Source organism: Mytilus galloprovincialis, chromosome 4 (assembly GCF_965363235.1).
Source record: "Mytilus galloprovincialis chromosome 4, xbMytGall1.hap1.1, whole genome shotgun sequence".
Lineage (NCBI taxonomy): Eukaryota > Metazoa > Mollusca > Bivalvia > Mytilida > Mytilidae > Mytilus > Mytilus galloprovincialis.
In genome coordinates, this window is record NC_134841.1 from 22,044,661 (window position 1) to 22,058,557 (window position 13,897).

The window sequence follows — 13,897 nt, forward strand, 5'->3', positions numbered from 1 at the left end:
AAGAAATCAAACATTGAAAATGTGATCAAGTAAAAACTTGTAAAAATTTGTTTAAGATTATCATGCAGTTGAACCCATGATTTCCTTACTTTGTTATATAAGTAACTTTATAGGTTACCATGGCTCAAGTTGTGTGTACCTACTTATAGTTAAGTTAATGTTACATACCTAATTAATTCAAATATTTCTGGTTTAACTCTCTCCCGTATCTTCATACGATCTTTCATTGCACTAATTATGTTTTGTGTTTTATCTTCAGCACCATGTTTAGAACTTTTCTCAGCAGCTCCTGTAAACATCCACGCTAATATTATTTTTACATGTTAACAAGTCAGAAAAAAATATTCATATTTAGTCGAAGAAATCCTATGTCAGTATTATTTGCATTTAAACAACTTCAATATATTTCATCCTTTACAGTTCTTATATCCAACACCGTTTGATGACTTCTTTAAAGTATTATATCCTTACAACAAGCTTAAAATGGTCTTTAAAGCAGATCCAGTAAAATCGGAACACTTTGAAATCTCAACTTGAATTAACTTTAAAAGCGATTAAATTTCTTTTATAGTAACCAGTATCTTAAATGAATTAGACACAACAAAATCAAATGCAAATAAAACATTTGAATAGTCTCTACCACAGAAACTATATGTAACTGAACTTTTGGAACATTCTACTGAACCGATCAGAGAGGTACAATAAGACTGTACATAATTTCTCGGTAACATGTTATACATTTTATGCCACTGAGGGGGTGTTTGTCAGCCTTGCAAGTTCTAAGGTGTTAGATAAATTAACAGTCATTATAATAACATTATCCTGTTAATAACTGACAAAGACATATATCATTTTAGCCAAATCATAAACTTAAAAAAAAATCTTTTATCAGCAATCGGTAATGACCTTTATTTAATGAGAGATAATTTTTCATTTCTACCATGTTTCAGACGTGGAAAGTGTACAAATGTCGAATTATAATAGAATAATATCTATCACATCCTATCAGAAACAAGAAGATCAATAAATAATCATTGATCCAATTCAAATACTGACATTAGCGTACTAAAGCTTTACATTAAAAATACAGGAAGTATTTAAAATTCTAAAAGCAAATGAAAAACCTTCTTTTTTCAAAATTACATGAGCTCCACATAGAAAACATAGAAAATAATTGATAGTTGTAAAAGCCAATGAAAAGTATAATTTCTAATTTCCAAGAGAGAAAGTATATATCTTATATATAACCACCTTTTCTTCTCGTGAACATTTTATACCACAAATAAATGAAGAATCCATTGACACTGATGCTGTACTACCTTGCATATAATATTATATAGAGATATAACTCAAGAATGGTAAAAGTCACACAACCCAAATCTTACTTGATCTGAGTTTTGTGAAAACTAAGCATTATGTATAAGTTTCATAACATATGATTGAGGATAACTTAAGTCAGAGAAATGACACAAAAAAATTCAGCAATTTTTCCAGTTGTAAAGGGGCACAACTTTAAAAAGGTAAAGAGTTCACACTTGATTTGTGTTGTGTGGTAATAAAAATTGTGTAAAATTTTCATAACATTTGGTTGAGGCAAAGTTAGGTTTAATAGAGAAAGAAAACCAATTTCAGGATGTAGGGACAAGTGCAGAACTTTATGCCTGGCATAAAAATAACTTTTGTACCGAGGAAGATAAGGTATATTATCGGTCGTCCCACTGTCTATATCACTCTGTTCAGCTCTTAATATTATTCCATATCATGTCTTTGTGACGTCAAATACGTTGACCCGGCCTTAATAACTTTGACCCGGACATATCAGCGACGTCATAATGTTTGAACCGACGTTAATAACTTTGACCCGAACTTATCAAGTCATCTTTTGTGTGCTGGTGAAACAAAGAAAACACTTCTGAAACACGCAAATATAGCCCGATAAATCGATTATCAGATTATCTGCATATTGATATTGTAAAATATCAGCTGCTTGACATTATATGAAGGCTTTTTGATCTCGTTCGCTACGCTCACTCGACAAAAAGCTTCATATTATGTCTCGCAGCTGATATTTTACGATATCAACATGCAGATAACCTGATAATCGGTACGAACACTTGAGTAAGTTAAATGTTAGTATTAGTGAACTAAAGAAGAATGTACTATGTTAATAGATGGTATTTTTTGTTAGTCAATTTTTTCAGAATGCTAATTATTTGTCAGGCAAACAGTTTTAACCAGAGATAGAAGATATTACTGTGGATTCATTATTTTTCGTTGGATACCAATTTTTGTGGGTTCAGGTGAACCATGAATTTAAAATGTTCAACTAATTACAAATTTCTATCAATTTGTATGCAGACTTCAGCAAAACCATGAAATTAAATATCCATGAAAGTATAAGTTTTCCTCAATCTACGAAAATTGGTATCCACGAAAATAAATAAATCCACAGCAGCTGGAATGCGCTATAGGGAAGGACTAATTACCTATAACTGCCAAAAATTTGTCTATGTCAATTTGTTTTTCTTAAAAATAAAATGCTGGATATAAACTAATGTTTCTCTGCATTGGAGCCACTTTTTATTACATTATGACTGTTTTTTACTAAAGTTCATCCTTGTTTCAATTCAACAAATTTCAACATGTTTAATTATGCCTTTTAACTTTTTTGAATCAAGAGTGGTTGTATAGACGAATATATAGTATGTACCGGTATACATAGCCTGGTATTTTTTAAATTGATTTTTTTTATCTCATGTACAGTAGTTATGACCAACTTCTTATAATTCAAAGTTAAAATTATATTATATTTGACAATTATCCATCGCAGTCCAAATAAACTGTAATATATATGTTGAATTTTTTTTATATATATGAACTGCCTTATAGCATAAACAAGAGTGCACACACAGAAATGTCTCGCCTTCTTTACTAATCATTGATATTATGTTGATACTCCCAAATCTAAAGCTTTATTACGACTGTCACATAGACTTAATATGAACCATGAAAATGAGGTCAAGGTCAGTTGAACCATATGCCAGGCAGACATGTACAGCTAACAATGCTTCCATACAACAAATATAGTTGACCTTTTGCTTATAGTTTAAGAAAAAAGACCAAAACACAAAAACTTAACACTGAGCAATGAACCGTGAAAACCAGGTCAAGGTCAAATAAAACCTGCACGACTGACATATAGATCATAAAATATTTCCATACACAAAATATAGTTGACCTATGACATATAGTATTAGATAAAAAGACCAAAACTCAAAAACTTAACTTTGACCACTGAACCATGAAAATGAGGTCAAGGTCAGATGACATCTGCCCTCTAGACATGTACACCTTACAATCATTCCATACAACAAATATAGTAAACCTATTGCATAAAGTATGAGAAAAACAGACCAAAACACAAAAACTTAACTATAACCACTGAACCATGAAAATGAGGTCAAGGTCAGATGACATCTGCCCGCTAGGCATGTACACCTTAAATCATTCCATACAACAAATACAGTAGACCTATTGCATAAAGTATGAGAAAAACAGACCAAAACACAAAAACTTAACTATAACCACTGAACCATGAAAATGAGGTCAAGGTCAGATGACACCTGCCAGTTGGACATGTACACCTTACAGTCCTTCCATACACCGAATATACTAGAGATATGGACGACCACCAAAACTTAACCTTGTTCACTGATCCATGAAATGAGGTTGAGGTCAAGTGAAAACTGTCTGACGGGCATGAGGACCTTGCAAGGTACGCACATACTAAATATAGTTATCCTATTACTTACAGTAAGAGAGAATTTAACATTGCAAAAAAAAAAATCTTTTTTTTCAAGTGGTCACTGAACCATGAAAATGAGGTCAAGGACAATGGACATGTGACTGACGGAAACTTCGTAACATGAGGCATCTATAAACAAAATATGAAGCATCCAGGTCTTCCACCTTCTAAAATATATAGCTTTTAAGAAGTGAGCTAACACCTAAAGGGGCATAAAAATATGGAAACATTTACATTTGAGTGTTGATTTTTTTTTCATTTTGTATGTATTGAGTATTAAATATATCTGTATTATTGTGATTATTTTCAGTGGTTGAGGACTACTCTGAGGTTCCATTACTTACTCTGTAAACAGTCAGCATTTAATAAATCTTTACATTTCTCGTGACATTTGACCCCACATTCTGTACACCTGACCCCCTGTCGTACCATTCCCCACAGTAACCCCTCACATTCAAAACAGTATGTCGGAGAGGTTGCTGTCCACACTACAAAGTGATGAGGTGTAGTACTAGAGATCGGGTAGATTAAGGCTTGTAATGTCTTCTTGTAAACATGCATTTTCTGAAATGAGAAAGATGAGATTTGCCACATAATTCATAGCATATATTGTAGACTATTAATACAAAATAGTTTTCAATATTATATAGTAATGGATTCAGTGCAAGATAAATTCAAAATAAAAAAATAAAAAAAATGTGTCCATAGTATGCGGATGCCCAATCCACAATATCATTTTCTATGTTCAGTGGACTATGAAAATGGGATAAAAACTATAATTTGACATTAGAATTAGAAAGATCCTATCATAAGGAACATGTGTACTGAGTTTCAAGTTGATTGGACTTCAGCTTCATCAAAAACTACCTCGACTAAAAACTTAAACCTGAGGTGGGACAGATGGAAGAATGAACAAATTAAAGAACGAACGCACAGATCAGAAAACATAATGCGCATAAATGGGGCATAAAAATGTCATAGCCAAAACAATGCTTTACTGTATATTATGAGAAAACAAGAATGTGTCCACAGTACACGGATGCCCCACTCACACTATCATTTTCTATGTTTAAAGGACTGTGAAATTGGAATAAATTCTCTAATTTGGCATTAAAATTAGAATGATCTTATCAAAGGGAACATGTATACTAAGTTTCAAGTTGATTGGACTTCTACTTTATCAAAAACTACCTTGACCAAAAACTTTAACCTGAAATTTGCACTATCATTTTCTATGTTCAGTGAACCGTAAAATTGGGGTCAAAACTCTAATTTGGCATTTAAATTAGAAAGATCATATCATAGGGCACATGTATACTAAGTTTCAAGTTGATTGGACTTCAACTTCATCAAAAACTACCTTGACCAAAAACTTTAACCTGAAGCCAAAAACTTTAACCTGAAATTTGCACTATCATTTTCTATGTTCAGTGAACCGTAAAATTGGGGTCAAAACTCTAATTTGGCATTTAAATTAGAAAGATCATATCATAGGGCACATGTATACTAAGTTTCAAGTTGATTGGACTTCAACTTCATCAAAAACTACCTTGACCAAAAACTTTAACCTGAAATTTGCACTATCATTTTCTATGTTCAGTGAACCGTAAAATTGGGGTCAAAACTCTAATTTGGCATTTAAATTAGAAAGATCATATCATAGGGCACATGTATACTAAGTTTCAAGTTGATTGGACTTCAACTTCATCAAAAACTACCTTGACCAAAAACTTTAACCTGAAGCCAAAAACTTTAACCTGAAATTTGCACTATCATTTTCTATGTTCAGTGAACCGTAAAATTGGGGTCAAAACTCTAATTTGGCATTTAAATTAGAAAGATCATATCATAGGGCACATGTATACTAAGTTTCAAGTTGATTGGACTTCAACTTCATCAAAAACTACCTTGACCAAAAACTTTAACCTGAAGCGGGACAGACGGACGAACGGACGAACGAACAGACGGACGAACGGACGCACAGACCAGAAAACATAATGCCCATAAATGGGACATAAAAAAAACACAATTTCAAATATAATTTCATGGGAATTACAATTTTAACTTCAAAGATGTCATCAATTTTTCGATTAATAATTCCTAATTACCACTGCAATGCTTCAATTCGTATGCAGTTATTACACAATATAATTGATGCATCATGGTAATTAAATCATATTTCATAAAGTAAAATATACTTCATTAATACAAAATAGTCATTATCTTCCCATTAAAACTTCTATGACACTGATACAACAATCAGCGTCAAGTTTATTAATTGGAAGTGTTTAAAATTACTGCATGGAAATTATTAAAAAAATCCTTTATCTTGCCAAACTCCTAATAAATTTGAAGAATGAAATTTCTTTTTAGATTCTTTGTTTTGAAAAGATTTTTTTTTTAAAGATTTGATACATATAATGTACTTTTTCTCCTAGTCAAATTAGAATTTCACATTTAACAAAAAAAATCACCTGTATATGAGAATATATCCCATGATATGATATTCTGTTGTACATAAGATAGTATCCCATAATAAGAAAGTAGCACTGACCATAATATTCCTCTTAAATCTTATGCCACTTATGAGACTTACATGTTTTAATGGTGTCAGGACAATACAACTTTTAGAGTGTTAGCAATGTATTGGTTTCTCACAAAATGTTTGTAGAAGCATTTTTTTTATTTGATCAACAGTAATAAAGGCTTATGTACCTGTAAGATTTTGACAAACTACCTACACTAGTCAACAGTATGAGACAGATTGGAAGGAAGTCTGAAACCAGGTAATCATACTACTAAAATCTAATTAACACCTGGTTCTCCATTGGTCTGTTCAGATGTAGTCTATGTAGAGGTGTATATTACAATGTGTGAGGATTTGTGATTGCTATAATGCGACTATAGCAGATCTTTTAAAACTTTAAACTTGAAGAAAATCTCCTGTTGACAGATTAAGGGACCAATCCTCATGGTTATATTTGTGTACATTGTGTTGTGGTTATAGGACCTACCAACTCATCATCTTTGAGTGACTGTCTAGCTACCATCGCAGAGGGAACACCAGCATTTCTTTTTGAGGCTGCCATTGTCTGAAAAAATTAATTCAATATTTGTTTCATAAATTAATTGTTTTCAGATTGCTTTTTTTTAAATAAAAATGTACATTTTGTTTTAAATTTATATCTTATGACATAAATAAGAAAGCTATATTGAGCATTTGTAAGACTAAAAGTAGATGTCAAATTGAACACGTGGATAATTTTACTGGCCATGTATTGAGAGTAAAATGTAATTCATGGAATTATGTAGCTTATTTTTATATTCACCAAACAAAAAGCTCATGTAAAGTTGTTAACATTTCCCCCATTTTCTTTTAGCCCTGATGTTGATATATAAATACAATCATTCACAATTTGTCCATCTGTTTAATTATTAACTTACTTTTTACAACCTTGTATTATTTTACACCAAAAATAACATTCATTATACCATCAAATTATTAGTTATTATCATTAATTTAACCACATGTATGATTTGCTTCATTTACATGAATTCCTGAGGACCCAAACTCCCAGCCGTGTAATTGGTCTGAACTTTTCTTATTTTATTTATAGACTGCATTTCCGAGAGGACAAGTTAAAAGAATAGAAATATGTTAAACAATACGTCAAACCTTTAGCATTACTTGGAGTCACAAGAAAGTTTGGTGTATAGTTAAGAAATACACAGATCCGTATCCTATACCATTATTTTTTTTCAGATAAATTAAGAAATAAACTATAAGTCAAACAAAAAGTTGTGCAACTGTAAGCAAATGAACAATCAAATTTATCTCAATATAATCTATATTCTGATTCCATGCATTCACAAATAAAAAATATCACATATGTAAGTATGTATGTGTAGCATGCTTGCACTTAATGCACAATTCTTTTATAAATTCTTATGCACACATAAGTGTATACTTCCATATCTATCATTTTAACCTCTAAAAAAATCCTTTTTATAAAATTTTAAGTATTTAATGGAATATAGAGAATGTGTTTTTGTCCATTTTCTTATAATTACATTTTAGTTTATTTATTTTTTATTTATAAAAAAGAAGATGTGGTATGATTGCCAATGAGACAACTATCCACAAAAGACCAAAATGACACAGACATCTGAATACTTAGGATCCTTGTATTATATAGTCAGTTGGATATTACCTCTACAAACTATTAATATACAGACATTAAACAGACTCTGACCTACACAAACTACATATATATACATACAATATAAAGGAAATAGTTTTTTGATAATCTTAATTTTATGATTTCATAGGACACTAAAAATAACAGCCAAAAGAATACATGATTCTAAAAATGTTTGTTGTGCACAAGTCTACTAACTGTCATTTAAAAAAGCCTTTTCTAATATTTGTTTATCTTACAGCATAGTGTGTAGGTACAGGTATTATCTTTGGTTAACTTGCTTGCAGTCATTATTAGGTTAGGGATACTACCCTACTTTCCTAGTAGTCTAGTCCTACAAACAGATAGATTGGTCTAGTCTACTTTTGAAGGAGGTTCATATATGTATAGATTATCGGGTTTTCTACACATTGATATCATAAAATATCAGCCGCAAGCCACAATGTGAACCTTTTTGGCGAGTGAGCGTAGCAAACGAGCTAAAAAGTTTCACATTGTGTCGAGTGGCTGATATTTTACGATATCTATACGTAGAAAACCTGATTATCTGTTTATCGTTCTATTAATGGTCTTTTTTCCTCTCCCTAAGACAGTTTTACACTTGACGAAAGCAAGCTTGATAACGTCTCCTCTCGCATTGTGACGTCGCTGATAACTTCTCCTCTCACATTGTGACGTCGCTGATAATGTGTGGTCATGTTTTGAAGTCTTGATTCGAGAATTACGGAGCGACAGAGCAGGGTGATATAGGCGTAGGGAAGGACGATAAATATATATACTTAACCTAATAATGACTTCACAGTTCAGTTAGCAAGCAAACTAACCAAAGATATTACCTTTACCTACATATGCAATGCATTCTGTTTTAATTGAAAATATTTATGCTCTTCTGTAATGAATAATTATCACCAAAAAAAATGTTATCTTAAACTAGATGAGTTAGAATGACATTAATGGCCCTTCCTGGCAAAAAAGTTAAAGCAATTTTTAGGAGTGGAAGTTCAAAGCACTTGATTCAAACAAGTGATTTCAACAAAAATCAGTGGAGTGGAACTGAACGTAAAGTATTTGAAACTCATCAAAGCAGACTCACTATCTAACTAGAGGCTCTCAAGAGCCTGAATCGCTCACCTGATTCTACTTGGGTTTTTGAAATCATATAAAAAAAATATAAAATTTGGCTAAAAGTAACAACACTTGGTCAGCACCTCATAAGGAAAGGAACATTAATGCTATGTTTGATTTCATTCAATTCAGTGGTTCTTTAGAAGAAGACTTTTGTTTGCATTTCCCATAGGGTCCTATGTTAAACTAAGTCCCCCCACTGGCGGCCATCTTGGATGTTGCAATGGCGACAAAGTAACAACACTTAGTCAGTATCTCATTAAGAACATTCATGCCATGTTTGGTTTCATTCCATTCAGTGGTTCTTTAAAAGAAGACATTTGTATATATTTCCCATAGGGTCCTATGTTAAACTAAGTCCCCAGCTGGCAGCCATCTTGGATGATGGATCAGCGACAAAGTAACAACACTTGGTCAGCACCTCATAAGGAACATGCATGCCATGTTTGGTTTCATTCCATTCAGTGGTTCTCTAAAAGAAGTCATTTGTATGCATTTCCCGTAGGGTCCTATGTTAAACTAAGTCCCCCGCTGGCGGCCATCTTGGATGATGGATCAGCGACAAAGTAACAACACTTGGTCAGCACCTCATAAGGAACATGCATGCCATGTTTGGTTTCATTCCATTTGGTGGTTCTCTAAAAGAAGTCATTTGTATGCATTTCCCATAGGGTCCTATGTTAAACTAAGTCCCCCGCTGGAGGCCATCTTGGATGATGGATCGGCTACAAAGTAACAACACTTGGTCAGAACCTCATAAGGAACATTCATGCCATGTTTGGTTTCAACCCATTCAGTGGTTCTCTAAAAGAAGTCATTTGTATGCATTTCCCATAGGGTCCTATGTTAAACTAAGTCCCCCGCTGGCAGCCATCTTGGATGATGGATCGGCTACAAAGTAACAACACTTGGTCAGTACCTCATAAGGAACTTTCATGCCATGTTTAGTTTCATTCCATTCAGTGGTTCTCTAGAAGAAGTTCAAAATGTAAAAAGTTATCGACGACGACGGACGACGGACGCCAAGTGATGAGAAAAGCTCACTTGGCCCTTCAGGCCAGGTGAGCTAAAAATCAGCTCAATGATAAGGCACTTAGAAAAAATTCTGATACTGCTATTTTCACAAAATTATCGAAGTTCAAAGCCTGCAATTTCAGCAAAAATCAGTGGAGCTAAAGAAATGTTATGGACGTGAATTAAAATCAATCTAATTTGTTTGCCTAATTGACTCAAAAAAATCATATACCCTACATTATTTTTAATTATGACCTAAAGACTTATAAATGGATATGATACATACACCTACAATTTTTTATTTGATTGAAGCTGGAAATATCTGGACTTTTTGGTTTTAAGTTTTGGTCTAAATGCATATTTATAAATTGTGCAACACAACACTGAAAATTACATATCTAATTCATTAAAAAAGAATCCACCTTTTTTCTGTTTTCAAATAAAATGTAGATAAAAGAAAACTTTTATATATATATATATATATATATATATTGTGTTTTTAAATTTTTTAAAAATAAAGTTTATTGTGAAGAAAAAAAGTGAAAAAAGTGATTACAAGTGAAAATGTGTAAAAAATAAAAAAAGTGATTTTGAAAAAATATCTAGCTAATATGTTAAGAAATGCAAACATGTTTATGTAAAAACGAACTACACTACACAACTATTATACCTTCACCACCTGTTGAAATACATAGTCAATTTTATGTTAGTACAATACACAACTCACTTAGTTCACAGCAAATACACATTAATTTCCTTGGTAATCTTTTTTATCCATATTCATTTCTCAAATAAATCAGATTATTATATTTTTATCCATTGAATTAGTGACTCAAAATTTAAAATGAAAAGATATCTTTTGAAACAAAATTATAAATTTGGTCGGAAAAAAAACCTCTTATATCATGTGTATATGATAAGTCATTTCACTAATAAGGATCACCAATTAAAAATATCAGTAAAAAAATAAGCGATTTTAAACAGTAACCTTGCTTTAGAAAAGATAATCAAGTGAATTAGCAAAGTAAATAACTTCTTTTAACAAGAATCTTTAAAATGTTGAAAAGAAAACAATTGGAAATGACATATCATTTACAGAATGTTTAAAACCAAGTTGAGAATTTTAAACTTAAAAATAAAGACATTGAAGGTATTAAATTCAGAAAAGAACAAGAATGTGTCCCAAGTACATGAATGCCCCACTCGCACTATCATTTTCTATGTTCAGTGGACCGTGAAATTGGGTTAAAACTCTAATTTGGCATTAAAATTAGAAAGATTATATCATAGGGAACATCTGTACTAAGTTTCAAGTTGATTGGACTTTAACTTCATCAAAACAACTTCATCCAAAACTACCTTGACCAAACTTTAACCTGAAGAACTTTAACCTGAAGCGGGAAGAACGAACAGGCGGACGAAGGACCCACAGACCAGAAAACATAATGCCCCTCTACTACTGTAGTTGGGGCATATTCTACTATCGTAGGTGGGGTATAAGAATTGATCAAAATAGAGAGCTTTAATAATAATAATAGTTACTAAAGTGTTTTAGGGAGCCTTTAAGATTTCATTTGGAAAACTACCTTAACCAAGAAGCTTTTAAATGTTAGTCAAGAAGCTGAGCACAGTAGTGGCTCATTTAGTCGTGGATACACTATTCAAATAATACTTTGAAGTTTAAAGCTTGAACTAAATAAAGAATATTATTTATTTTTTTAAAACAAGTATGTTTATGTTTGTCATAACATTGATTTTATCAATATATGATTCCAAACAAGTCAAGGCTTAAAAACAATAACAATGGATTAGTACTTAGGAATTAGTAAAAAAAAAAAAAAAAAGGTAAAATTTGGACAGTTAACTTCTCACAGAGTTTGACATCAAAGTATGTGTACCTGCCTAATTTTAGAACAGCAATATTAATGATAAAAGCAGCAAGTCTTTCAGAGAACAAGTTTTATTTTCAGCAAATGATAAAACCACGAAAAACACAAAACTATAAAAAAAAAAAAAAAAATGAAGGCTTATCAAATGTGTGTTAAAAGTTGATGTCAAACTCTGTAAATGGAAAATTAATTTCAAAATAGGAACAGTAACTCTTGATCAATAATTTTACCCTAGAACGATCTAAAAAGCGCAGTGTTCCTGGTGTTATCTGAAGAAAATCAAATTATGCAGTTTTCAATTGATGATTTAGCTTTTAATTCAACATAGGTAAAAATAAATAAACTGTAACTTTTCCTGACCATTGGCAAAAATAAGTCATCTGACCATGACAATTTGATTGTATCCTATACATTGAGTTAGTAATTATTAAATTATAAATGAGAAGATTGAGCTACATCAAGCAAACTATACTAACTACCATGCAGTGTTATGTTAAGGCAAATTCTTTAGACTGGTGTGTCTAAACATCGCAAACCCCTGTGAAGGCGCTAGGACATGTGTATACATGTACATCTAAGGAAGTCTTTTTTTTAACCAACCTCCATATAATGGAATAAAAACCCAATTTTTTTTATATAAAATTGCCAGCAAATTTCGTCTGGCTGTACTCACTATCATTTTGATCATTAAAAAATCTATGAGCCTGTTTTCCTTGGATAATGGTTACCACTATTCCGCCTTGTACTGAGAAGATATTTTTTCATCAATTAACAGTGTAAATGTGCCATAACTTTTAATCTATATCTATTTCTACTTTTAACTAGGTAAAGGGGTAAATTATTCCTTATCCATGTAAAATACTCATGCACATTGACATCATTTAATTTTATCCCTACAACTGACAGGAGTTTTAAAAGAAATATTGGATAGAAATTGACGTTATTTCTACCAAATATTTTTTAATTATTTTCATGGTCATGACAATGGGTCCATCATATAAGTATTAAGGACCCAAGCCTCAAAAAAAAAACCACAAAACCTTCAAATGCGAAAACTGTCATAGTAAAATATACCCAAATATTTTAGAACAGTAATGATCTGAAGAGGAATCTAATGGTAAAATACTAATATAATTAAAACTGTTATAAAAAGGGAGAGAAAAAGAAGAAAAAGTTGTCCAGATATTCATCCTAATAAAATACAAGTCATGGGTTTCCAAAACTCTGTGGAACGAAGCTAAGTTAAAATGTGAAGGATAAGGTCCCTCCTTAATATAAAGAATCACCCAAATACCAAAATTTCTTTTACAGTAAACAACAATATACCAAGTTCTGTTATGTTTTTGTTAATTTGTTTAACATACATAGAGACTAAATGTTACAAATGAGTGTTACAACATTTAGAGGTCACATGGGTACTTACAAGGTCACTGACACATTTTTTACTCCTTGGTTTGATTTCAGGCATGCTGTCTATGATATTATAAAACTCATAGTTACTGGGTCTAAAATAAACAATGTAAACAATATAGTAGGATACTTACAAGGTCACTAACTAGGACACCAGATTTCTTACTTCTCGGTTTGATTTCAGGCATACTGTCTATGTTCTTGTAAAATTCGTTGTTATTCGGTCTAAAATAAAGAGGCATACACAATTTTTTACTTGAGGTTAACAAAAAGAAATGAATTCTTTGTCAAAACTGTCTTCGTTATCTATTGGCTAATACTGTGTCCATACCAAATATTCCTTTTATCTGACAAATTCTGTACTTACAAAATACAATAAGTTGTCTGATTGATCAAAAATTGAGTCAGATCATAGTTTTTGATAGGATATGTTATATGGGTGGAATAATAGCTTG

At 31.7% G+C, this 13,897-nt stretch overlaps 1 protein-coding gene across 24 annotated transcripts in view; it reads right to left on the reverse strand.

Annotated features, from left to right (window-relative positions):
* LOC143071632 (protein unc-13 homolog B-like) overlaps positions 1 to 13,897 on the reverse strand; it is a 163,564-nt gene that overhangs the window by 47,490 nt on the left and 102,177 nt on the right. For 13 of the 24 annotated variants that reach the window (XM_076246053.1, XM_076246061.1, XM_076246058.1 and 10 more), the window contains 6 exons: positions 13,577 to 13,667; positions 12,263 to 12,301; positions 6,820 to 6,897; positions 4,150 to 4,369; positions 2,487 to 2,525; positions 169 to 289 (listed from right to left, as the gene is read on the reverse strand). In XM_076246053.1, the coding sequence (XP_076102168.1) occupies positions 169 to 289; positions 2,487 to 2,525; positions 4,150 to 4,369; positions 6,820 to 6,897; positions 12,263 to 12,301; positions 13,577 to 13,667 (588 nt within the window). Of the gene's footprint in view, positions 1 to 168; positions 290 to 2,486; positions 2,526 to 4,149; positions 4,370 to 6,819; positions 6,898 to 12,262; positions 12,302 to 13,455; positions 13,538 to 13,576; positions 13,668 to 13,897 lie in introns of all 24 variants that reach the window. The other 11 variants (XM_076246065.1, XM_076246062.1, XM_076246066.1 and 8 more) reach the window with 5 other exon arrangements.